General features: G+C 41.1%; 1 protein-coding gene across 1 annotated transcript in view; it reads right to left on the bottom strand.

The window, feature by feature from the left end:
* LOC143847311 (leucine-rich repeat extensin-like protein 4) overlaps nt 1-13,376 on the bottom strand; it is a 74,403-nt gene extending 61,027 nt beyond the window's left edge. The window contains exon 1 of the mRNA XM_077356110.1: nt 11,122-13,376. Within this exon, the coding sequence (XP_077212225.1) occupies nt 11,122-13,126 (2,005 nt within the window). The 5' untranslated portion in view covers nt 13,127-13,376. The remainder of the gene's footprint in view (nt 1-11,121) is intronic.
* Nucleotides 13,377-27,455: the final 14,079 nt, after the last annotated feature.

Consider the following 27,455-nt stretch of genomic DNA (forward strand, 5'->3'; position numbering starts at 1 on the left):
ATTTTATATGTGTTTATTATTTGTATTCTCAGGAAATGCATGCTTAGGTAGACGACTCCTGATGATTGTTCCCATTTCACATGATTCTTACCCAAACTTCTTTGGAGTTAATGAAAATGGCATAAGAGACCAAGTGCTTGCACTTGGACGAATTGGAGGTGCTCTCAGACCTTCTCTATTCGTAACCAGGCACGAACCCATATATATTTCTGGTTATCCATTGCACAGAGGATTTGATTTTAGGTTTCCATAGCATATCCATGGATGGCGACTCTGAGTTTATTTCAGGTATGTCTTGGTTTCGAGCCTTGGCTCCGGATCGAGACATATCTCTTTCTTTTTATATCGCCACTCGTGCTATGCTATGAGGGTGACATCCGTTTCGAGAGTTCCTTGGCAGAGCTCTCCCATACACTTGGATGATCCAGAGGGTGTTAGGGACTCGTTCCCTCACCGCCTATCTCGGATCGGGGTCCACAACTTCTTACTCTTCTCCCGAAGATCGTTGTAGTACAATGAAATCTGCACCCGAGCAAGTGTCAACGAAGAAGAAAAACAAAAGACAAGATAAGCAGACACACGGGCCATCTTACCTGGTAAAGGGTAGAGAATATGGCCTCATCCGTTGCAGCTGGAGGTTCGTTGAGAACCTGGAGCTTGTCTTTGCCAAGGAGAACTTTGGTGAGGAGCTCCTTAGCAACCCGGCTCTCACCAAGGCCGGTGTCATTCTTATTGTCTCCAGACCTTGCAGGAGGTGGACGGGCTCCGGTGGATGTTCCACCCGACTTTGAGGATCCCGCCCTCCTACCATAGGCGCCGACCAGCTTCACCGTAGTCTTACTTTTGGGAGGCGGCGTCTCCTGGGTCGGAGCCGGGCTCGATATCTCAGCGGCTTTCCTTTTCTGGCCCTGCTGGGCCCTCCCGAATGCCCCCTGTCTCACTCTCTCTATCTTGGACTGCTGCTACATCTCTGAAAGTCAACATAGACGAACAAAACCAGTCAGAAGCAAGGAAAAGAAGAAAAGGAGTTTTAAAACAAGACAAGCCACATACGTGCCGGGGTCGCCGTACTAAGGCCAAGCCCGACCAGAACCGCTTCCCCAAAGAATTCTGAGCAATGAATGAGGCCCCCTCGTTCCAACTCCTCACAGATTAGGGTGAACGTTCTCGCATCTTCGCCCTGAAGGAACGGCTTACGGCTCATCGCATGTGTATCTAGGGCATCCCATTTTAGAGGAACTGGCCAAGGCTCGGTGGACTCCCTGTCCTCGACGTAGAAGAACCTGTTCTTCCATAAGTGAATGGAAGAAGGAATGCCAGTGATCATTTTCACCTCCGGGCGCTGGCTAATGCAAATCCAGCTCCCGTTCTTATGCCTCTTCAAGTGCGCAGAAGCGTAGAATAACGACACAGACACGTTTCTTTCAAGCCGGCCATGGACGAGGTACATGAACCCAGTCAGCGTCCTCCATGAGTTCGGCGCAACCTGAGCCGGAGCCAACCCATAATATCGAAGGACCGCGGTGAAGAATGGGTGCAGAGGGAACCTGAGTCCGGCCCTTAACGACTCGTCGTATATGCAGACATCAGAGCTTTTGTTGCAAGCCCTATCTCCCTCTGTCGCTGCCCTCAGCCCGAACCTTGGGGGAATACAGTACCTATCCCTAATGTCCCCCATCGTGGACTCATCATGGTAATTCTCCTCGTCAAGAGCCCGTACGTTGTATTTAGGATTGGCGTCCATCCGGGCCCTAGCTACGACCTCAACGGCCCGGCCAGGGAAAAATGTTGTGGATGCCTCGGCGGCGTCACTACCAACACTCGCCTCTGCTCGGAGATAACTATCCGTTAGGAGCGGGGTGGTATTCAGATCCAAAATCACCTCCTCCTCTATAACCTCGTACTCACTATCTACGATCTCCACGCTGACATCAGGACTTGCCATTTTTGGCCTTGGAGTCCTGATCGGCTTATTTTGGGTCCTACTAGACGAACTAGACCCTGAGCTACTGGAAGACGACTCCCCTGAACCGGACTCAGAACTAGAGCTACTACAGGACATGGACGCAGAAAAAGAAACGAATAAAAAGCGCGCTCAAGAGGATTACCGGTCAGAACTGAAAGCTCCCAAATCCACAGACGAACACAACCATGAGCTACGCGAAGCCGAACTGGCAGAGCAAAAAGCAGAAAGGAGAGAAAAGTGAAAAGTAAGAAATGAAGGGTGAAAACCCTCCTTTTATAAGCCTTGGTCATGGGAGTTCGCATTTAATGAAGGGCACACACTTCGAGGCCCTTGAATGGTGTCACGTGTCTTTCATTGATGATGGACACATACTTCGAGGCAGGGGTGTGAGCGGACACATGCGTATCTCCAAGAGGCTAAGGGCATCCGCGAAGCGCTCGGGTGAGGGATAGCTCTTAAAGTGATTGTCCCAGTCAAGAAACTCAGTCCGGCCCAAACCGGACTGGATATGGCGCACTGACAAAACTCAGTCCGGCCCAAGCCGGACTGGATATGGCGCGTTGACAAAACTCAGTCCGGCTCAAATCGGACTGGATATGGCGCGTTCACTAAACGACAAAAATGAGTCCGGCCCAAGCCGGACAGGATATGACGCAATCGCTACGCGACAAAAATATGGCGCAATCGCTACGCGACAAAAATGAGTCCGGCCCAAGCCGGACAGGATATGACGCGTTCACTAAACGACAAAAATGAGTCCGGCCCAAGCCGGATAGAATATGGCGCAATGGCTACGCGACAAAAATGAGTCCGGCCCAAGCCAGACAGGATATGGCGCGTTCACTAAACGACAAAAATGAGTCCGGCCCAGGCCAGACAGAATTTCCGGACTGATTTCCAGGCCGGACTGAAGAATTTTCTTGACTGATTTCCAGGCCGGACTGACGAATTTTCCGGACTGATTTCCAGGCCGGACTGACGAATTTTCCGGACAGACTCCTCCCGATCTGGAATGTGATTCACCACACTTCTCCAAATCACTACAATGACTTGGAGAAGTGGGGGGCAACTGATGGGGTATAAAAATAGCAACATATAGCAGGCCGACACCAGTCCTGGAGTAGGTGAACTCAAGCCTATAGCAGGCCGACACCTGTCCTGGAGTAGGTGAACTCAAGCCTATAGGATACCGACACCTGTCCTGGGGTGGGTAATCCCACGTCACCCAGTTTCCCTCTATAAAAGGGGGTTCAAGGTTCAAACCAATGGGTAATAACCTCTCCTCCACCACTTTTAAAACTAGCTCTGCACTCTTGCTCATACTGACTTGAGTGTCGAAGGGCCTGTCCGGAGTAACGCTTCGGGTTGGTCTTCTGACCTCGTTTGCTCCTTGCGCAGGGCTCAACTCCTTAGCTCCTTCACTTTGGCTCCTCGGGTCCTCCAGCTCAGCTCTGACGTCACTGCCGTATCTGTTACAGATTTTAGGTCTAACAGATTGGCGCCATCCGTGGGACCTCGATCTAAAAGCTGTTCAAATCCCCTTACAAAATGGCAAGACGGAGGAATGCTCGTTTAACAAGGTTTTGGGCCTTTTGAATAGTGCTTTTGTAGTAAAAAAACACTAGTCATGGCTCATTGGTGGATGGACTTGGGGCGGAGTGGAGTTAAGATAGGTTTGAAGCTGGCCTGATATGGGGAGTGTGGATCATTTGGAGAGGTGGTGGAAGAAATAAGTATGATAGATCGTAAGAAAGGCTCCTTGCCGATCGTCATGGCTGACGTGGCTTTGGATCTCTCAGGACGGACGTTGGTTTGAGGCATTTTGTATACCCCTTCTTGCCCCTGAAAAGTTAAGGTCACCTCGCATCCTTGAACCGATAACCATCATTTGGCTAGCCCAACCTCCTCTATCGGGGAGGAATTGATCCAGTAATGACACCAAAGAAATGGGCAAGCTAACTTGATTCCCCGTGACGTCAGGAAAAAAAGGACCAATTCAATTCTTGGATCCTGAATCTATTTGCAAATATTGAATTTCTTGGCTTGGCCCAAGAGATCACATAATAATGGTAAGTAGTTTTCTTTCTTGTTTAACATTACCTTTACTAGTACTTCTGAATTATCTTCTCTTTCTTTTGGTTTTTAGTTTTAACCAAAGATGGTAGATTAAGCCATACATGACTTTGACTGCAGGGAATTCTGAGGGAGATCTACATCCTAATCTTACACGTCTATGGATTTTGCATATAATAAATACCAAACTGTGGAATTTCCCCATTTTTTGCCAACTGAAATTTCACAGATTGCAAGCGGCTCGCATGAATCGGACCTTCCCAGTAGGGGTGGACATGGTTCCGGTTCGAACCGAGGAACCGAACCGAACCGGCACATATGGTTCGGTTCGGTTCGGTTCCATAGTTATATGGTTCGGTTCCGGTTCTAATAACCTGGAACCGATGGAAATTCGGTTCGGTTCTGGGTTTGGATCCCGGAACCGAGAACCGAACCAAGAACCGACCCACCTTAAAACCCTTAGTCAGACTGGAAAACAAGTTTTTTAATCTCAGCACTTGCCCAAATATTTTTAATCTCACCAAACAAGCCTTAATATTTTAATGGCAGGAAAGAAGATGTGGGAATCCTTTTTGTTTTTAATATTAACTTGAAAGTTTTTGTAAGTGTAAGAAGAAAGTGAAAGGCTTTTAAAAATAGTAAAATATTATGAGAGTAGTTTGTATAACGCCCCCACAAAGTCATATTCATCATTTCATTAGAGACTTTTGTGCTCTGCTTTTCCCATAATGATGATGACAAGCTGGAAACAAAAAATTATTCTATCTCAAGAAAAGAAAACCAAACATTCAAAGTTTCAAACAACTATTGTGAAGAAATTCCGTTGATTTGATGAAGATCGGGTAAACCCAGAACCGAACCGAACCGAACCGATTATATATGGTTCTGGTTCGGTTCGGTTCCAAACTTATATGGTTCTGGTTCGGTTCCAATTTCAGGGAACCGATTATATATGGTTCGGTTCTGGGTATACCCCAAAACCGAACCGAACCGAACCATGTCCACCCCTACTTCCCAGTAGCCGGTGAGCTTTGATAATTATGTTTTTTTAATGGCGCATTGATAATTATGTTTTATTTCAAGAGATGAATGAATTTCTGCAAGTTCTTAACCCTATAACTGGTAATGCAGTTTGCAGTGTTGTTGCAAAACTGAATTCTATTGTGTAAGGAATAAAATGAAAACAAGAAATGGATATTTTGATGTTAATCATTTAGCCGAGTATTGAATAGTAGTTTGAAGTGGGAGAAGTAAGATGGGATTTGAATTTCTGCATGTGGAAGTGATATCCGCACTCCCTTGTTTTGATAACTGCATTTAAATTAGGGAAATGTATTCAGCACAACCATCTTTTAATAATTGACAGACCCAGCTTGTCTTTTCTTTTTTAATTGGCTTGTGAGAGCTTTTTGGGAGCTGTAATAACCTTTTGACAGCTTTTTAAATAATAAAAGACAAGATGAATTAGTAAAAATATCAAAACATGGTTGTGCTGATATCATTTCCCTTCATCTATTAAACACTTTTTTCTTGGGTTGTTTGTTCATATCTTGGGACCTATAATTAAACAAAGGATCGCGGACATTTCTGTTGAGTTCTATGCACCGGAAATGCGATTTTCTGTCTTTTGCTATATAAACCCACTCAAAATGTGATCTATTCCCCCCATGGTTTTAAATTTCTACCGAAATCCGAAATTTTGGATTTCAGTGGAGACCGACATCAAAACCACCAAAACCCGAAACGGTCATTTATTTGGGCCGAAATTTCGGTTTTTCCAAAATTTGTGACACGGAAAGACATTTTTAGGAGTATCTGGGTCCCATCCAATTAACTGGGACAGCCCCTCTAGTAGTCTAGTGTGTTTCTGAATTTTGACTACTCATTTATTCTGCAGGGGACTGTCCCAAGTTAAAAAGAAGAAGAAGGGGAGAGTACATCATTTCCCCAAAAATAATTGTGTCTATGACACACAGTGTCCCACTCCTCCCTGCATCCATACTCAGTTCCCTCCCCTCTAACTAGCCAGCTAAGGCAATTTAAAGACTCTTCTGTCTAATCTATTTATTTTTATTTATGCAATGAATGACAATAGTGAAGACTCCAAAATTATCATTCAATTCAAGTTGTTTGGATAGAAAAGGAGAAATAAAAGAGCATCTTTTCTTGAGACTGTTTCTTTCAACCTAATATGGGCGTAAAATAAAATTTACCTCTGCCTCCATTTTAAATGGAAAAGTGGGTTTAACAAATTTTACATTAAATTGGCATAGAATGGGCTCTTGTTTCCCCCCCCCCCCCCCCCCCAAACATTCAATGGGTTTAAAACAGGTAAAACAAATTATAAGCTCATTTTTAAGTGCAAAAATGAGCATAAAATTTGTTTTATGCCCAATTTATGTCGAAAGAAACAGAGACTAGGCGTAAAATTTGAAACATATGCTACTGCTGAAACATGGAAGAATTGAAATCTTAGATCAAAACACTATGTATGGATGGTATGAACTGCCTAAACAAGAATTCTTGAACGGCGAACAACCAGAACCTATTACTCACTACATCAAACAATTTCCATTAATGAAAGATGTAAGTTCATTGGAAAATAAAAAAGACGCATGTCCGATGAAATGGTTCTTGCTATCTGCTCCAATAACGAATCGAAAAAGCGGAAACTGAGGGTGTCAAAATCATGATCAGAGGAAAATTCTGAGGGTTTCGTGTGATGGTAATGAGGTGTGTATCATACTATCATGCACTTGTATTTTTTATTTTTTATTTTTTTTAATCTTTTTTGGGCTCTACATATTACACTAATCAAAGGAATTAAGTCAACATGTATATTAAAATCTTAGAAACTTTTGTAGAATTAGTCATATTCTAACATTAACTAATCACTAATACAATACATGGAATGGAAATCATCTAAAGAGGGCAAGGAGAAAACGACAGAGAGGTGTGACCTAACTAAAAAGAGCCATAAATAAATAACCAACTTTCAATCACATTAGGGCCCACCTTCTCTTCTGTTTTTTTACCTGAAAATGACCCAGATTTGTCCCACACCATTTCAACTACTCCTTTCTATTTAAGCCGAAATCTAACTAACATATCATACATCATTCCCTATCTTTTTTTTCCAGCAAAATCCGTTCCTACCAAATCCCAAAAAAATAAAAAAGTGCAGAAGAAACAGTCCTCTATCACACATCATCCCTACTAGCTAATTGGTGCAAACTCAATCAATCTGGACCGTCCGATTAACAGGATCCCTCTTGGATGAGATTTAGCTAAAAAATTCTTACAACCCTAACAATCTGATAAGTAGTAGCCTGTTATGGTAAAACAAAAACGGATTCACCGAAAAAATAAAAATAAAAATAGGATTGATATTTGCAGTTCCTTGTTTCAATAATGGCTTTCTGGCTCTCTTTTTATTTTATTTTTATGGGTAAGCTAGGGTTAGGCGGACTAAACTGCTTCTTTGATTGGCTCTTGAAAGCATCCTCTGTCAGTAATATTTAAAAAATTGAAGTAAGAATGTGTAGAGTAACGAATGAAGGGCCATTATTTAAACAAGGAAGTGTGGATATCATTTCTCAATCTTAGACTTATAAATTTTGAGTTAATGTCGAGGGTGACAATTAGCCAATTAGGCCCCGTTTGGATTAGAATGATTTTGGTTAATTTAGAGGGACATCATCCTAAAGTGAAGGTCCCTCTACATAAAAATTGAATAGTATTGCTCCAAGTTTAGATCGAATGCTTAGATGAGTGTATTGGAGATGCGAATGTTTAGATGGATGTGCGGCCACACTAGGTTAGATTGAATTAAAAATGGAGACATCCGTAAAAAGGTGGGAGGGGAACCAATTGAGGAGAAGATGAGAGAGCACCGCTTAAGATGGTTTGGGCATATCCAACGTAGGCTTTTGGATGCTCCAATGAGAAGAAGTGACTTGTGCCAAGTTGATGGAGTAAAAAGAGGAAGGGGCATACCGAAAACAACTTCGGTAGGAACAGTAAGGAAAGACTCGAGGGCTAGGAATATAACAAAGAACATGACCTTGGATAAGATAGAATAGAAGAAATTGATTCATGTAGACAAACCCAATTGGTGTCAGGATTAGACTTAGTCAATTTGAGCCGGGTAGATCCTTTCACCTTCTTCATGAAAATTTTATAGTGCATATGCATGTGAAAATTGGGAATTTTTAGAGTATTCTTGTATTGTCTTTGGTGAGACATTTAGAATTCTAGCGGATCTATAAGTTTTAGGCTGGTTCTAGAATGTTGAATGCTTGCCAGGTGGCACGATCCAAACCATTGCTACGAGAGGAAGTAGCCTATAAATAGGTGAGAGCTATCCTCTTGTAAATACCCGTCTTAACTTACGACTTGTAAAGCATTCCACACTGTAGTCCTAGTCTTCTTATTTCACTATTGTACTTCTTTTTGTGGGTCCAAGAGTCCTACTCAGGTACAAGGCTACATCACGTGGGTTAGGCTGACTCGGGGCTATTGAGGGAACATTACATGATGTGTTGCACAGGTGCCACTGTGAAATTTTAACCCTTTTAGGAGATACCCTTGAATTGGATGTCTTTGATGGACTTGGTGTAGCAAATTGAACAAGGATGGTGCCTTCAAAGGCAATCCTTTCATATCAGGTGGAGGAGGAATTAACCATAAAAGTGAGATTTTATTTGTTTTACAATGGCACTAACTTGCAGGCAGAGCCTAGAAGTATTTTAGATGGGTTGAGGTACCTTAAAGTATTTGATCTATCTAACATTTGGCTTGAAGAAGACACTAAAAGTTTGATCGATATGAATATTGACAAGAAGGAACCCCATGTTCCATTGAATATTATTGGGATGAGCTTCAATCTTTGGTTTTAGTGTTGAGACCAAAAGTGCCCCATAAGTAGTGAAAGGACCTTCCTAGAAAGGCTAGGAGCAGGACATCCCTAATATCCGTCGTGAGTGATTTTCCTTTTATTTTGGTTTTGAGGTAAGGGGGTATGTCCCCCTCTTGTACTTATGTTATTCATCAATAAAATTTCAGGTGTCCTGAGTTCCTAGATAAATCAATGGGAAATGGTTAAATAAAGGATCAGAGAAGAAGAAATATTACTTGTAAGGTAGAACGTAGGGCATGGGGTGTCTCAAAGGGAAAAGAAGATAGGTAGGAGAAAGCATGGGCATTGTCGGACCCGTGCCTCCAGTCACGAGGCCTTGGAATATGCCACATGTATTCTGGTGACCAGAAAATTCTGATAAGAGAACTCTTTTTATTCATATTTTAGGAGAGTTTCATTATTATTTTTTATTTTTACAGTTTAGTTTTCTTCAGTCAATGCCTAGGCCTAGGCCCTAGCTTTACCCAATTCTTATCTTAGGAAAAAGAAATCCATCCACACTCTTACGTTGTTATGATAATGACCCTCGTGAATTTATTAGGCACTTTTTAATCTAATTACATTGACAGAGATTTTCCAGCCACAACAAGGTCACGATTCAAAATAATTTCGGACCTTAGGATATAGATACAATGGACATGGTTTGGATCCAACTGGTGTGCCCAAATCAGAGTGAAACTCAAGGGGTTTGATTGCCCTTTTCCCATTTTGTGGAGAAGAGAAACTCAAGGGGTTAGAAATGCTTGAAAAGGGGTGGAAAAATTATTTGTTTATCATGAATTCCAGAAATAAATTGCAGTTATGGCCATTTCCTGATTTTCTTATCTTGAGATGTGTAATGAGTTTTTGTTTGGTAGGTGGAATCTTTGCAATGGGTCCATCCTCTTAATTGGATGCAAGCTAGAGATGGTCTACAGTCTATACATCAAGGTTCAGTCTACAGTTTAAACAAACTGAATTTATCTCTGGAGGTTTCTTTCCTAATTTGAGACCAACCACATTTTTGGCCATCCTTATCAGCATTCCCCTTATATTTTAATGGCAAGAAAGGGACATATATCATCCTAATCAAGTGGGGGCAGTAAAGAACAAGAGTGAACAGAAATCTTATGTAATCCAAGCCACAAATTAAAACCCAAAAGCCCACTAGAGTCTTGGGCTGTGCTTTTCTTTCTCTGTCAAATGATAGCTGGAAACAGGAAGATATTCAATTTCAAACATCAAATCAGAGTAAAAATTCAAACCCATGATAACATGATCAAAATCACAGGTTTTTCAATACAAGAGAAAGAAAGACATGTTTCCCACCTCTCTCTGTCATAAACCCGACTATCAATGGCTGGAAATAAGTTCTTTGACGTCAATAATGGAAGAAAACCAAACCAAAAAAAAAGGGGAAAAACAAATAAAGCCAGTGAATTCTAACAAGAAGAAACATGTTTCCTACCTCTTTCAAAGCTCATCCGGAAAAAAAAAAAAACAGCGAGAAAACTACAAGCATAGCTCAAGAACATAAGAATCACCCATGAGAATACAGCAAAGAAGCACAACTATACTAGATCAAAGAAGAAGAAAAAGAATAAATGATCGGTTCCCAAACTAATTTCTGAAAATACATAAGTAATCATCATATTATAAACGAAGAAGAATGAACAAAGTATGATAAAGAGAAATTACCAGAGCAGCATGCCTGCTTATCCTTGATGAATCTCATGCCTATACATTACATTTCCCTGAAACTACTCTCTCTCTCTCTCTGAACCATTTTTATTCACAACTCCAACATCCATAATCCAAATAAATATGGAGAATTTCCCATTCTCTCTCCCTGTATTCTCTTCTCTGTCACTTCCATCAACACCGGATAATTCCCATTTCGCCCCATTTTGCCAGAGAGATAATCGCCCAGGGAGAGAAAAACAGAGGGATTGACAGAGAAAATGCAAAAGAAGTGCAGCCATAATAGCGCAAATAAATGGTATATTTCCGCTTCAACTATAGGGTAGAAAGAGATGTTCTCAAAAGAATCAATAGTAAAAGGGAGGAGGTGGGGGAGAGGCATATGAAACCCCAACTACTGGTGGTAATGGGCCTTCATAAACAGGCGGAGGAGGTGGTGGGCTCTCATAAATGGGTGGTGGAGGAGGTGAAGGTGAAGGTGGAGGTGGAGAATTGTAGACAATTGGCGGTGGGGGTGGAGAATTGTAGACAATTGGTGGTGGGGGTGGAGAGGGTGAAGGTGGTGGCAAGTAGTGAACTGGTGGGGGTGGATATTCTTCACATGGAGGAGGAGGTGGTGGGGGTTCTATGCAGGGAGGAGGTGGGGGAGGCGAATTTGGGGGTGGAGGTGGAGAAGATAGAGGTGGGGGTGGAGGTGGGTTATAATAGTAAGTAGGCGGGGGTGGCGGTGGGGAATGTGGGGAAGGTGGAGGAGGAGAATGAGGGGGCGGTGGAGGAGGTGAATGTGGTGAAGGTGGAGGAGGTGAATGAGGGGGCGGTGGCGGATTATAGTAGTATGGACTTGGGGGTGGAGGTGGTGGAGAGGGGAGCGGTGGAGGTGGTGAATTTGGCGGTGGGGGTGGTGGAGATCGAACGCAGTAGATGGGTGGGGGCGGTGGAGATGGAGATGGTGGTGGTGGAGATGGAGGTGGCGGTGATGGAGAAGGTGGTGGTGGAGATGGTGGTGGTGGAGATGGTGGTGGCGGGGCTGGAGAAGGTGGTGGGGGAGATGGTGGTGGAGGTGAAGGCGGCGGCGGGGATGGAGAAGGTGGTGGAGGAGATGGCGGGGGAGGTGAGGGCGGTGGTGGAGATGGCGGTGGCGGGGAAGGAGGTGGTGGTGATGGAGGAGAGTATACAGGTGGTGGTGGTGGCGGAGGTGGTGGAGGAGGAGGCGGCGGCGAAAAAACTGGAGGAGGAGGGGAAGGGGGAGGGGGAGGTGGAAGAGGAGGGACAAAAGGAGTACATTTAAAGGAATTACAGTCAACAGGGCGGGATAAGAAGGACTTACATTGCTTATCAGACCTCTGAGCAGGTCTAGCCGGCAAACAATTCCTCCGGTCTGAAAAATCAGGTAAGTTCAAGCACACAGGTGGCTCTCCGGTGAAGAAATTGTAAGAAAACGTGAAGTTCTGTAAACTCGGTAGCTCACAAATACTCTTCGGTATCTCCCCTGAGAGCATGTTATGAGCAACATCGAGTTGCTCCAAACTCATCATTTCTCCGAATGAGTCCGGCAATGGCCCCATCAACTCATTAAAACTCAAATCTAGTACAGTGAGTTTCTTTAACATGCCGATCTCCTCAGGAACACATGATCTGAAGCCATTGTTCATGAGTATGATCTGATTTAAGGTTTCGGACATGTTTCCAAGACTTGCAGGAACACAGCCATGAAATTTGTTGTTCGCGAGGACGATAACGGAGACCGGAGAGTTTCCGAGATTATCAGGGATATCGAATTTGAATCGGTTGTGGTTTATGAAGATCGCGTCTAGATCTTTATCAAAGAGTTTGCTCGGAATTTTCCCTTCGAATTCGTTAAAACGTAGATCTAGAAATTTCAATGACGGTAATTTCAAAACTACGAGTGGAAAACGACCTGCGAATCGATTGTTGCTCAGATCTAGCTCGAAAAGGAGTTTCAGATGGATGAACTTATGAGGAACAGTTCCGCAAAATCGATTGGAATTTATGTGAAAAAGAGCAAGATCTTCAAGAAGCCCTAATTCCTCCGGCAAATAACCGGCAATATCGCCGTGATTCAGATCTATTCCGGCAACGACTTGGATCTTCGGATCGTCGAGTGCCGGAGCACAGAACACACCGGTATAGTTACAGACACCAGATCCGATCCAGTTTCCGGTCAGATTCAGAGGATCGGACAAGATCGCCTCTTTCCATGCTTGTAAAGCAATGTAGGCTCTTTTCAGCCGTGGATTTTCAAAGATCAGTGAAGGATCTACAGTCACATTCTCTCCTCTGTCTCCGAACTCATCTCTGTAATAGAGAAGTTGTCTTTGCTTGATGTATGTGGCTTCTGCATCTGATAAGCCACTTTGAAATACATTTCTTTCAGAAGAAAATAAATCTGGTAAGGAAAATAGAAGAGGCAATAAAGAGAAAATGAAGAACAAGAGGAAAAGATTCTGAAAATGTAGTCTCTTCTTCATCTCATTCTCTTCTCTGTAGAGACAGAACTAGGGTTTCAGCGTTCTTCTTATCTCTTGTTTGTTGTTTTTCTGAGAGAGAGAGAGAGAGAGAGAAAAAAGAGGGTTTGGAGGGACAAAAAAAGGGTTCCGGAGTAAATTTCTAACGCGTAGGACAGCTATAACACAGCTTAAAAGCCTCTCCTTTTATTACTTTTCCTTTTCTCTTCTCTCTTCTCTCTTCTCTCTTCTCTCTAAAGAGGCCCACTTTATTCTTCCCACACACAACCCAACAAGCAATGCAGATGGTCTGAATATAAACCAGGAAAAATAAATCTATTTTTTTTATAGAAATTAAATTAAAAAATAAAAAGAAGTAAAAGGAGGGTTGAGATTTGAATTTCTCGCGATATTTCTAAAGTTGTCTGGGTCTTTGATTTGATTAGTTTTTTTTAGTAGTTAGATTAGTTTTTTTTAGTGGAATCTGTTTTCTTAATCTGGAAAAAATATTCGTTAGTTTTGATTGTCTGTCTCATATGGGTTTGGACTTTGGTGGTTATGTTCTTCTCTTCTTATTATCCTTTTCATTTTTTATTAATTAATTATTAGGAAAAATGGATTTCTCCTTTTTCTATTTCTTCTTTTATTTTTTGTTCCGTATACCTTATTTATCAAGACCATACTGAAAGCCTACATAATTCCCCCTTTTCTTCCCGGCTCACACCCCATTAGTGTAGTAATGAGTAATGATCAAGGTTTCAAATTTTGGTTTAGGAATACATTTCGGTCTTCAACGAAACCGAAATTTAGGTCGACATCTGACGAAAGAATTAATAATAATATTTTATTTCATACCAAATTTCGGCCGAAGTTTTAGGAGAATATTAAATAATTAAAAAAATGGAGATTTATGGTTGAATTTCCTTAAATTTCAGATGAAATTTCGGAAAAAAATATTTCGGGTATTGCCATTTCGGTTTCGGGTTTAAGACCGTGATAATGACTACACTTTTTACAAGGCAAGGGGTGGCCCAGGGAAGAAAAGGGGGCGAATGTATTATTTCCCTTCGGTTTTCGTCGTGATTATGAATTTTCCGACCCATTTTTTAAGAAAATGATAAATAAATAAAACCTGTTGCCATTGAGGGGGGGTGTTTTGGTTATTTTCAGACACATTGGAGGGTTTTTTGGTAATTTCAAATAGGAAATAGACGGTTAACGAACTAACTCCGTTTAGCGGATGCATGGGATGGGATAAGGATATGGATGGTGATGTTGCCTTCATAAGGGAAATGAAATATTCGCCCCCCTTTTTATATCTTAGGCCACCATCTTGTAGGGTAGAGGGGGCTGGCCCAGGTAAAAAAGGGGCAAATATATCACTTCCCAATTTAAGTCTGTGGGTCCCACATTTTACTCACCGCGTATGTGAAAATGCACCGCTTTTAACGGACGTGAAAATGCAGATATTTTAAGCAGAAAGACAAACAAAAGGGGGGTGGAAACAGTAGAAGGGGGGATATAATTTCCCTTGTATAAAGTATTCTCAGCCTATTTTTCCATCAATTGACCTGGCCGCAACATTCCACCAACTGATCAATCCTCACCGTTGGATCAATTGCCTACTTTTGGCATCAAATAAATTAAGGGCCCACAAATCGGTTGACTTTGTTTTATTTGACAAGATCAATCCTCATCCATAAATAATAAATAAAATAATTTTATTTTTCAACAATAGAATACAGAGATCGAATATGCCATTAATCCCTCTATTTAGATATTCATATTACTATATTAGTTTGGTTTTTTTTATTTTTTGTTTTTTTATGTTATGACTTTGATGTCCTAACAGCCCCGTGGGGCTCACCTTACTTGACCATAAATGTCAAACAAAACAGAATATTAAAAAAAATAAGAAAATTACTTTATCTATTTAGTGAGAAATAATAAAATGGAAGAGCCGAATGAAGATTAGCTCCTTTCCTCGGAGGTTAGTTGGTTTCGGCTGCTTAAAATAAACATAGAATCACTGGACTAAAATGCCCATTCACCCAATTCTACCCGTCTTAACTTATTGATTAGCTCCGGGGCTACTTTGGTAAAGACCTAATTGAATAAAATAGAACAAAAGAATGTAAAACAATCATGGTTTTAAAATTCGACCGAAATCCGAAATTTCAGGTCTCGGTCGACCCCGAAACCTAAATTGGGGATACCCGAAACGTTACATTATTTCGACTGAAATTTCTGAATATTGGTTGGAATTTTGCTTTTCCCGAAATTTAGAAAATTTAGGAATTTCACCAAAAATTTGATTTTTTAATCCGAAATTTGGTCTGGAATAAAATATTAATTCTAATGGTTCCGTCGGATTTCGGCTAAAATTTCAGTTTCGGTGAGGACCGAAACCCATTCAGAAACCGAAATTTGAAACCATGAAAACAATTAAGATGGGTGGGGCCCATCAAAGTGAAGAGTCGTTATGCGACGAACGGTGGATGCAGATATGAGTGACACGTGTCTGCCTCTTTCCGGAAGCTGGGCCTTGAAAGACGGTTTCTTTCCATGTGCTCTCTACACAAAAAAGTAAATGTCAAAATAAAAAAACAAAAAGTGAAAAGGGTAAAAGGGCAGGGAATCCTTCAATTCCATAAACCGCCAGAGAGGGAAAAAGTGTGTACTAAATAGGGGCTTTCTCCAGTTGAGGAGAAAATGACAGAAATGCCCTTAGAAATATGGTTGAGAGGGAAGAAAGAAAGAGGGCCATAATTTCCTTCATTTCATGTGTCGGGGAGAGAGAGAGAGAGAGAGTGTAATGAAACAAGTGGGTCCCATTAACTTTTGGTAGTTAGTGAGATGAAGGCATTTTTATTTAGTTAAGGGTATTATCGTCATTTAAGACAGTTATGAAAAATAGACTAGAGAGAGAGCGAGAGAGGAAAACGCGTGGAGGAGGGAAAGGGCAAAAAATGCCACTTTTCTTCAAACGGAAATCGCGGGAAAATTCCGGAATTTAAGAGCCTTAGAAATCCGTCGGCAGATCCGTTCTTACTCAGTGGTGGGGCCCACAGTAACTTTGTCGGTCGCGCACTTCTCTCCTTCAACTCCCCGGCATCTGGTGGGACCCATTCCAACACGTGGGCCGCACCTCAACCCTTAGTACCGACGTAATAAAAGGTTTTTATTATATAGGGTGGGGATATCATTTCAACCAATATTTTCACTAATTCATCTTGTCTTTTCGTATTTAAGGAGCTGTCAAAAGGTTATTACAGTTCCCCTAGAGCTCTCTCACGAGCCAATTAAAAACAGAAAAGACAAGCTCGGCTTGTCCAATCATTAAAACATGGTTGTGCTGATATCATTTCCGTTTATATAATGCATTCAAATATTTTTCAAGGCAAAATATGAGATGGTGAAAGAACAAGCGGAGCCCACTTGATCGATGATCCAAACCAGCGACCCTGAGAAGCCAAAAGCAGTAGTAGAGGATGCTTCGATTGGTCCTTGATCCATCAAGCATATCTTTGGGTTCTTCAAACAAAAGCTAAACCGTTGATTTTTGTACTTGTTTATCTTATGCATGAGAATTGACAACTATGTTTAGTATAAGACCAAGGCTACATTGGTTGCCTCATCATGCTCTACAAGATCAACGGTCTCAAGTGTATATACATGACCCTGTGTGAGATCATGGAGGGAACCTATTAGCAAATGAATAGCCCTCATGGGCGGCGGCCAGATCAAAGAACCATCATTCCTTTCAAAATTGATTAATCCACCCCATAACAATATAAGCATCCAATGATCAGATGGAAGGAGTGCACCTTGTTCATTTTGACTCAACAGCGTGCCAATCTCAAACATCTATATATATGATAAATATAAGAGGATAGAGTTGCTGCGCTCGAGCACAGAAACAGGGTGGGGCCACAATTTGGGTGGGATCCAAAGCATTCATTTGATGGGCCCTTTCATGGGTAGGGTGTCCACAAAAAATCAGCTACATTGGATCACCTTAGGGTGTCCATTTGTGGGGCAAAAAATGCACATATTTGTGGACAGACAGTATCTGTCCATTTTTGGCCCCACAAATGGATACCCATTGGTGATCTAATGGAGCTGATTTTTGGTAGGCCCGCCATCCATGATGGGGCTTTCCAAATGAATGGTTAGGATCCCCCCAATGGCCCCACGCCCATGTTTTTGTGCTCGAGCGCAGCAATCCTTTTCTCTAAATATGAAAGTATATACTCTTCTTTTTTGTCACCTTTTAATAAGATGGAAATCATGGGAAGAGTCAAATGATTGAAAATGGGATGGTTATCCAGAAAGAAATACAACTAGCACAGCTGATAATGAATTCATATATATAAAATGAAGGATAAGATTTTTTTTTAGAAATAAAAAAGGAAAAAAGAAAAATTCCGATCCGACCCGTTCTTCCATTGACTAAGTATTACAGTTCCAACGGTACATTAGTTGTATTTTACCATTCGAAAAAAAAATAAAAAATTTGAATGAAGCTTCTAAGGGGAAGAAGAACAATATCATGAACGTATGAAGATATCTAGATATTTTTCAAAAATCTACAGAGAAATTTAGAATTCTGTTCATTGATAAAAAATCTGAAAAATATTACGATATTTTTAAGAAGTCTTCCGTCAATTTTTAAAAAAATCTAAAATTCTCCAGGAGTCAACAGCTCAACACAGTAATTTAAAACTCCTGGAGTCGATGATCAGGTTGGCCAGGTCGGGGTATAACACGATAATAGCCAATTCAACGAAAGAAAATGAGGGGTAGTTTCAAAGTGATAAGAAAAATCACAACTCATTAAAAGGCCTGAAAATTTAGAAACAATGGAAAAATAATAAGAAAATCGCAAGCTATCGAAATGAACAATCTTTAAATATTGATGCCAGCAAACATTCGCACTCCAACTGTAGTTTCTCTCAGGCCACCATACATGAGTACATAGATGATCAGGGTCATTGATCCGGGGGGCAACCCCAAGAGAATAAGATCATTGAGTCTTGGCAGGGATAGGGGTATAACTTCTGAAGAGATCAACCAGAACCCAATGGGTTCAACCTGGCTAATATTTTTTAATATTTTTTCTATTTTTTGCGACCGGATTTGAAAAATCGGGTTAGGCGGGTTGGGAGTTTTAGAGGCGGGTTGGGTTAGGATTGACCCTCCTCAACCTGAGGCTCAGGTTAGGTCAAGTTAGGGTTAGGGTAATACTGCCTCCGGTTGGGCTAAGGTTGGTGACAACCCGGGCCAGGGACCTTGCCCGAGTGGTACCTCTAGGGAGGGCCAGATGCGGCGAGCAGCGTATGATCTTATGGTGACCAACAAGGTCAATGATCCAGATCAAGATATACACACGCTGCATGTATGATGGAGACCAAGACCACAACATAGTAAACGTAGCGCGTAATGGATAATGAGAGTGCTCATTTTCAGAAGGGCTATTTTTCGCCCGAAGAAGAAGAGGTTGGATATTACCTGTGTCACTCTGCTGGAACTGGCTATCCTCGGAACCTATTGACGTGGTGCAAGCACTGACAACTCAGCAAAGAAAACAAGGGACACTTAGTCAGAAGCAAACCAATGGCATCAGTTAAAAACAAGAATAATGTTAATGTTTGGCAGCCATGAAAGTTTTTTTCATGGAATTTTAGTTTATCAAGTGGTGGGGGAGGGAGAGAATTGAAAGTGCATGAGTGAGGAGAGGGTGAGAAATGGCTGAAAACAGAGAGAAGAAAAAACTCTACTAAAAATAGAGTTTTTGTTTTCCTTATTTTTCAGCCACTACCGACATCTCCCTGCACTCATGTCCTCTAATGTTTGCCAAACATGGCATAAGATGCCTATGCAATAGAAATTATACGTTTTGTAATGAAATGACAAAATAATCTCAGAATCAATATGGGTTTGACAGTTTATGTATCGGAAATTTTGTGAAGATCAGGATCCGACATGCAAAGCTGAATACGACTTGCAAGAGAAATAAGGTGCTTATTTCGCATTACAGATATTTATCCGACATGCACGACAATGCATGTCACTAGGTGTTAGACGTTTTTAAAACCATCATAGATGTGTAATGGTTTCTAAGCGTGTAATTGTGCTTATTCTTACATTTCTTGGAGTTTCATCTTTACATTCTATCATTTGTGTATGTTTCCATACGTTTCCGTGATTTTACAGGATTTCCACCAAATTTCCAACTGATAATTTAGGCCTATAGCTTATCTTAAGAGGAAATTGATGTATAAGTAACCAATTAGCCTAAAGTTCTGCAATGACTGTTGAATTCAATTTGTTTAACATCCGTGCTGCCCTAGGGTGTGGACGCTAGATTAGTCAATAATGACAACAGTAATTAAGGTATCAGCAGTAGTGGTAAGTATAATAATAGACAAAACGAAGAATTATGCAGCATGTAGTGTATTCTTTTTCTTTCTTTCTTTTTTTCCATCAATAACTATGTGGCATATAGTTATACATTGAAATTTAGGACATGCTTGGCAACCATGAAAAAAAATTCAAGGAATATTTGCTTACCTAAAGTAAAATACAGAAGCAAAGAGGTGGAAAATAGAGGGAGAGGGATGGGGCTGGAAAGCAAGGGAAAACAAAAAACCTATTTTAAAAAGGGAATTTTTTCTCTTTGTTTACCAAACCTATCACACGGTCTCCTCACTCACTGCCCTCTCAAATCTCTCACTCTTGCCCTGTCTACCCTTCTCTCACTCTGGGAAAACAAATATTCCATGAATTTATTTTCATGGTTGCCAAACATGCCTGTAATGTAGACACTATTCACTGCTTTCTGATCACGATCAGAAAACATAGGTGAGTGAGGTTCACCACATCATCTAACTGTGATAAGATGAGTGTGAACAGGGCTAAAGAAATTCATAATGTACTAATAATAGCAAATTGATAATTTAAGGGTTTCTTGATTCCGATTGTAATAATGTACTAATACTAGTAATAATTACTGTTAGTATTTAGTAGGATGATATTTGCAATTTAGAGAGAATCGATTAATCACCGGAGATGAAGTTCCTTCATTAGAGAGAATCAATTAATCACCGGAGACCAAATTTGGAATTTTACACTTGGCCAACCAGTTGCTTTTAGGCTGATGAAGTTCCTTCATTATTCGTACCCCACTCTTCATCAGGCTCATTGCCATTAACAAGGACGGTGCCATCGGTAGAATCATCGGCATATACCTCGACGCCCTCTTCTTGACTCTCCTTTCCATTTTCTTCTATCACCTATAATGAGGAAAGTTCTCATTATTTAGTCTGATAGCAGTGTTAAGAACTCCTAGATGGCTGAACCACAATTAAATTTTTCCAGCCTTAGTACTAGGTCCAAACTCTGAAACTATACAAAATTGGCCCAGTCAGTAATCAGCTCGTACAATTTTGTATTCAAGCCTCAAGTATTTCCTCAAGTATTTCTACTAACGCAAAGTTAAACTCAGAAAACACTAGCTTTCTCTTAGTTACCAAAGGATTTCATTGTAATTTTATAAAAATTATAGCTGACAAAAAAGCATCATCTCCATGACCATGTTGTTCAAACAGTATCCTTTTGTGACCACGTTGTTCAAACAGTATTCTTTTAAGAAAGTGTTCCTTCATAACATTTTCAAAATTATGGTGAACTTAAAAACTGGTCGGCAAAACCCGATTGTTCAGAAGCCATTCTTAACTTTTTCACTGTCAACCTTTTTTTTTTAATGATTTTTTCACTGTCTCCTTCACGTAGTTTTTTTAATGATAAAAAGGGAAAACTTAGTCTCTTTCATTTAGTTTTCGGCAGAAATAAAAAAAATTTCAGAACCCAATTGCACAGAAGCCATTTACTCAAGCAAGTAAAGGGAGTTTTTGATTGACGATGTAGGGCAAAACTAGGACTTGTGGGCCTATTCTGGTCCTATTGAAATATGTGATTCTAGTAAAGCGGAGGTTAGGGCGGCTTTCCATGGCATCAAGCATCGGAATAAAGATTCCTATAATAAGGTGGATGTAGAAGGGGATTCCTTAAATGTGATCAGTTGGCTTGCAGGAAAGGTTTCTTTGACTTTTCATCCCAATGGGGATGCCCTTTCATCCCTTCTTTGCAAGGACGCCCTTCAGTAACATTTTATCATTTTGAGGAAAGATAGACACACTGGGATGGCTTCTCTTAAAGGGCAAACCCACCACTCGGAATTAATAGCAGCTAATATTAAAACATGTTCGTCGTCGAAAGAGAAAAACATTCACTTTTCATTTTCAATAAAGGCAGAGTTTCCAGCAATTTGGGGCATGTGTTTCCCTTCTGAAGGGAATCCTAGTTAGATGGAACAAACAAACATTTGTACCACTAAGGAAATGTGTGGCCTGAATCTCCATTTTCAAATGGTGTTTCACCCTCTTTGTCGACTCTCATGCATTTGAATTCTTCCACAAGATTGATACTAGGTTTATTATCATAGGTTAGGTATTCCTCGGCAAAGGGATATGTTCCCCAGTTCCAGCAAATAAGAAATCAAAATCAAGTCAATTAGGTCACGTTTGGATACCAGCTAGATTTAGATTTGGATTTAGTTGATATTTTGAACTAGATTAAATCCTTAGAATTTCCAAATCAGTTACAACAGTGCAAAAAATTCTGATTTTCAAATCTTTTCTGCGAGACATTATTTGAAAATCAACGTTTGTGGCAACTTCCGTCACTGTCGCTGCTCCTCGACTTTGCTCCGGCAGCAGCGAGACATCCCTCCCTCCCTCACTCTCTCTCTTAAAACATGATCAAAGATGATTGATGTGTTTTGTATCCAAAACTCAAATCCAAATCAAAATACAAATGCATGAGGTATCCAAACGGGCCCTTAAAGAATTTCACAAAAACAAAGAGCTTGACTGGAAGAGGACCAAGCCTTTATGTAGAATTCTTTTGTTGCTTGTGCATGCAAGTCACTCAATCCTTGATTTTTGACAGCCAATTCATTTAGGAAGATGATAAATTCGAAGGCCCTGTGTAGGATTATTCGCATCCCTTTAACGTGAATTGACGTGAAAAAGCGTAAAAAAAGAGGGTAACGTGGATAGACTTTAACACTTTTTTACGTCAAGTCACGTTAAAGGGGTGCGAATAATCCTACAGGGGGTGCGGATTTATCATCTGATGTGGATCCGACGGCGGAAGCAATGTAGAAAAATCACAAATTTGATCTAAATTTGTAATTTGAATATCAGATCTGACATTTCTCTTGGAAATATGTGGGAATTCAAAGAAATAGGGCTGTTTTGCAAGATCTGAGGGCTGATTATTCTAAAAATTCAGATCTAGTATTTTATTCACTATTAAGCATGAAAACAAGGAAGATCTATAAAAGAAATTCAAGAACAAAATGAGAAATTGAAAGATCTAAGATAAGAATTGGAACACAAAACAAGATAATATGGAAGAATTCAAGGATAGATTTCAAGAAAAGAAGAGAAAAGCACACAAAACCCAGATCTCCACATCGGGTTCGGATCCGGTACAATGTTATCCAATCCGTCCAACAAGGTGCGCACGGAACTTGCCTTCATGAGGGCCGTGCCGTCCATACGTTGGAGAACTTCTCCCCTCTTTCCTTGGAATTCTCTAAGAATCCTCCTCACTCAAGAATTACATCTCTATTTCCCATAAATTGTTATCAACCAAAAATTAATCTCTATTCCTCAACCCACACACATGTGCACTTATGAATACATGTCACACACATGTGCACTTAGGAATACATGTGCACTTATGCCCCATGTACAACTCTCAATACCCCTACACACATGACATGCTTAATCCCACCTTGTGCCACGCCAAACCTAATCTTGGCCGTTGATCCGCATCCAAGCCACGGTGTGACTCCTTTGTCTTGAATCATGGCCAAATAGCGTCTTTCCTTTACCCCGGTTCACATCATCATCTCCCTTCATGTAATTCATAACAATATAAGAAGGTGAATCACTTGGGGACTGGAAGCTATCAGGAAAAATCATGCCCAAGCACACTATATGAATGAATCCATGAAAGATGTTAATACCACAAAATGGAAAGACCAAGGAAAGAGAGATTCCAATGCTTTGAGAACTTCTCCCAACTCATTCTTGATCACACCTCCAATACCCGCCAATCCCAGGTTGCCTTCGAACTTTCGTCGAAGTTTATCACTGAATTAGGAGGTGGAGGATTCCAATGCACAATCTTCTTGAAACCGAGACTATCTAGTTGGACTTAGAAGCCATATCCAAAAGGACTAAGGAGATTTTTATGATGATAATGAAGGAGCCAATATTGGAATTCTTCCGTCCAAATTTCCCACATGATCAAAATTGGAACCATAAGCCGTAGGATTTTTCTGCGCTTTCCAAGATTTTAAATCTACCAGCTGTTAAAAATGATTTTCAGGTCTTTAAACAAGTACTGCATCAGTTCATGTAAAAAAGAAATATAGCATTGGCTTGGAATAAAAAATCCTCCAGCATTGCTTACTTTTTATTTTATACAATGTGAGATTTGCTCACTGGACGAGGTTAGTCCAAACCATGGTTTAAAATTTTGGTTTCAGTAACCGTTTCGGACATTCGGAAAACCGAAATTTCGTTTTTTTTTTGTTTTAAAAAAATTGCATTTTCTCGAAATTTTGGACCGAAATTACCGAAATTTCGTAAATGGCGAAATATTTAATTTCGCCAAATACCGGTTTCAGTGCGGTAATTTTGGATTTCAGTCAAAATTTAAAACCATGGTCCAAACAACATAAAACATTCCCTTTTTTTGAGCAGTAACATACACCAATTCTTTAATTAACAAAAATAAAACCACATATAACAATATCAAAATGAAGGAACAAAATAGTTCCTAGCCTGTGACTGATAGTTCCAGATGAACACGCTTCCAGAATAAAGACTTGCCAGGATCCTTGAATATGTTATGAAACTACCACTTGGGTTTGTTTGGGTCCACCTCGAGTTGCAGATGACCCGACCGGATAATTGAGGAAAGGCCGAAAGGGCAATGGTAAATTTGCACCTAGGGGTACAAGTTTGGCCTTGTCAGCCCTGACCCGCCCTGAGCCCGAACAGGGTCAAGGCTGGATTTTCCAACGTTGAGGGTGGGTCAGGGTTTATTTTTTTAGAACCTGACTCAGGTCGGGTCGGGTCGGGTTCTGGGTTAATGCCTCGGGTACCCTGACCTGACCCGGCCCAACACTAAGTTTTCTATTATAGAATTGAACCATCTATGCATGTTTCTTTTGCTAATGTTTTCTATTATCTTGGAGTGTGTTTCTTTAGATTATTATTATTAATTGTCTCTATTGCCTGTCATGTTGTTGAATTCATATTGTCTTATTTTGTTCCCTTTCTCTGTTTATCGATCATTTTGTTCTATATGATAAGTGGTTGTTTTATTTTTGGCACTCTTAACAGGTATTTGCACTAGGGTCAATTAGGGCTGGCCCTGCCCAATCAGGGCCAATCAGGGCCGGCCAGGGCCAGCACTGAGCCTTGTAGGGCGGGCCATGGGTTGAGGTTTTTCGGCCCTGACTCAGGGTCAGGGCGGGTCAGGGCCGAGATAATGGGATCCAGGGTTGGGCTAGAATTTTGAAAAACCCGACCCTGTTGCAGCCCTATTCGCACCCCTTTGACGTTAAAAAGCAGGTTAAAGACTCAAAGTCTCCCACATACCCGCATTTAAACAGGTTGTGAATTATCCTACAGGCGGTGCAAATTTATCATTGCCCTTGAGCAAAACGGCCTCTGCCTCTCTCAGCCTGGCTTGGACAGGTGGACCTCACCTTGAATCTTGATTTGATCGGACGGTGTTTACTTTGCAATAAACAGAAGGCAGAAAAAAGTTATAAAACAATCCAGTTGGGGCCTGTCATATATCATTTGTTAGATTAATTAACTGCTTGGAAGATTAAAAAAAACACTATAGGATAATGCGCCCCACTCTTAACGTGATTTGTGGGCAGACTTTAACTCCTCTTTTTTTTTTTTTTTTACGTAAAATCATGTTACAGAGGGAAGGGAGGGGGGGGGGGGGGGGCATTATCCTAAGGGGGTGAGAGGTGAAAAAATCAATGCCCTATATTTAGTCAAATAGTTAGGATAAAACCCCCAATGTGATTTTGGGGGCGCGGCAGATGTGACGCAGGCCATCCCTTTCTATGCGAACGTCCATGTTGCATTTTGTTAAATCGAGTTCTACCACATTTAAAAAAAAAAATCAATCTAAGTAATTAGAAGTTAGAACTCGTTTGCTAGGGACCATCGCAGAAAGGCAATTCGCGGCTGGCTGTTGCATGTGAGAGCAGCCACCTAAGGTAAATTAAATGCAACAGCTAGATGTGAAATGCCTATTTGCGATGGTCCCTAGCAAATCCCAAGCATCCCCCTATTTGTAATAATACGCGCACCCTCCTCTTAATGGGGTATCTTTTAAGGGTGAGTTCTACCTAGGTCCCAATAGGTGGTATGAGGGCCGGGGCGTGGTAACCCTCGTTCCGAGGATGGAAAAAATCCCTCGGGGAAGATCACAGTAACCCGGTATGCCTCAGAGGATACACAAATCCCTTGGGGAAGATCTCGTAATTCCCACGTTGCTCCCTTTGGAGGGGCAAGATTGTCCACGTTGTATATTCAATGAGCCTGTCAGTGGTGGCCTTAGTTTCAGAGAGGACAAGGAGGGAAATTTGGTTTTTGGAAGTAAGGCTATGAATTTCTTCCCTCCGGAGCTTCGTGCAAAGCCCTCTAACGTTCCACGCTACCAGTCTTATCATTGGAAATGTTTGAGGATTGAGTTTGGGCATTGAGAGATGCTGTTTCATCTGGCTGAATTTCTCCATCATTCAAAGTGATTTTGTTGTTCTCCGGTATAGGGGACCAATTTGATTTCAGATTGGCAAAACTACTAGAGCTTGGGGGTTCAGATTCAGATTCCTCCGCTGATCCCGATATGGGGAGTTCCAAATCTTCATCATCCATGGGTTTGGAGCTGAGAGTGGAAAATGGGTTATGGGTGGGGATGGGGGGATTAAGCAGTTTCGATCCAAGGGGGTATTAAGCAGTTTCGATCCACTGAAATCTGTCCTGGTTGGGCTTTTTTCACCAATTATGATCACGCAGTCAAAGGTCGTATATGGATCCTCTAGAACCCTCAAATTCTCAACTTCCAACCCCTCAGCTCATCCTACAAAATTATTCATGGAGAGATTCAATACCTTCATTCCAATCTCAAATTCAGTCTCTCCACAGTCTATGGGCATAATGCTGGCGTTGAACGAAGATCTTTATGGAGTGACCTTAGAACCATAAGCTCAATCACCAATCTCCCCTAGATTGCCATTGGAGATTTTAACATCACCAGGTTCCATAGTGAGAGGTTCGGTGGAGCTGAGCCTATTCAAGAAGAGATGGATGAGTTTAACTCTTGTATTCATGACTGCCATTTGGCTGACCTCAAGACCATTGGCCAATCCCTCTCCTGGTCTAACAACTCCAGAATCAATAACCTAAAACTGCGCGTGTGCGAACGGTGCGTTGCACCGTCCCGCGGGTCCAACCATGGGTTCAACCCAATGTGCAATCAACAAGAGTTAGAAAAGGTAGTGCTTTATAAGCCCTTCTCTTTCTTTTCTCTCATCCGATGTGGAACTATCTTTTTCAACTACACTTCTACATCCTTTTGTAAAAGCAAATATTTCCAAGAAAACTTTTTCTTTTTCCCAAACGCTTTTGATAAAACATTTTCCAAAACACTAAAACATGTAATATACATGATTTTGAAAATGCAAAATCACTAACAATCCCCCACCATTTTCAAAATCAAAGAAAATTTTCTCATCAGGCTTGGAAATCTTATGCATAGATGAAGGTATCTCTCGATTTGAACCTTCACTTAGTGAGGACATATCAAAGTTAACCAGAATTGCATAGTAGACATATCTTTGAACTAGCTATTCTATTTGGTTAACCGGATACGTCTCACACACAAGATTTCACCTCTTTGGGCAATTTCTAAAACCGACACATGAACTGGCCTTGTGTCTATATCTTGGTTTCATGAGCGCTCTAGAGACTAGCCGGGTCTCATAGGAAGCGGCACCACTTCCACACTCACATAGGTAGGCTTATCAAGAGTGCCCCTGTAACTAAGACACTCCAACAATATGTTATAAGCCTATTAAGAGTTTAAATACTCAGCCTTCTCCTTTTAAACATTACAGGTACCAAGCACTTTACCTTGGGATGGCAAATAATACAGATTATAGTGCTTGCAATCACTCCATATG

Source organism: Tasmannia lanceolata, unplaced genomic scaffold, assembly GCF_043159265.1.
Source record: "Tasmannia lanceolata isolate RefF3 unplaced genomic scaffold, GAP_Taslan_0.1 ptg000003l, whole genome shotgun sequence".
Classification (NCBI taxonomy): domain Eukaryota; kingdom Viridiplantae; phylum Streptophyta; class Magnoliopsida; order Canellales; family Winteraceae; genus Tasmannia; species Tasmannia lanceolata.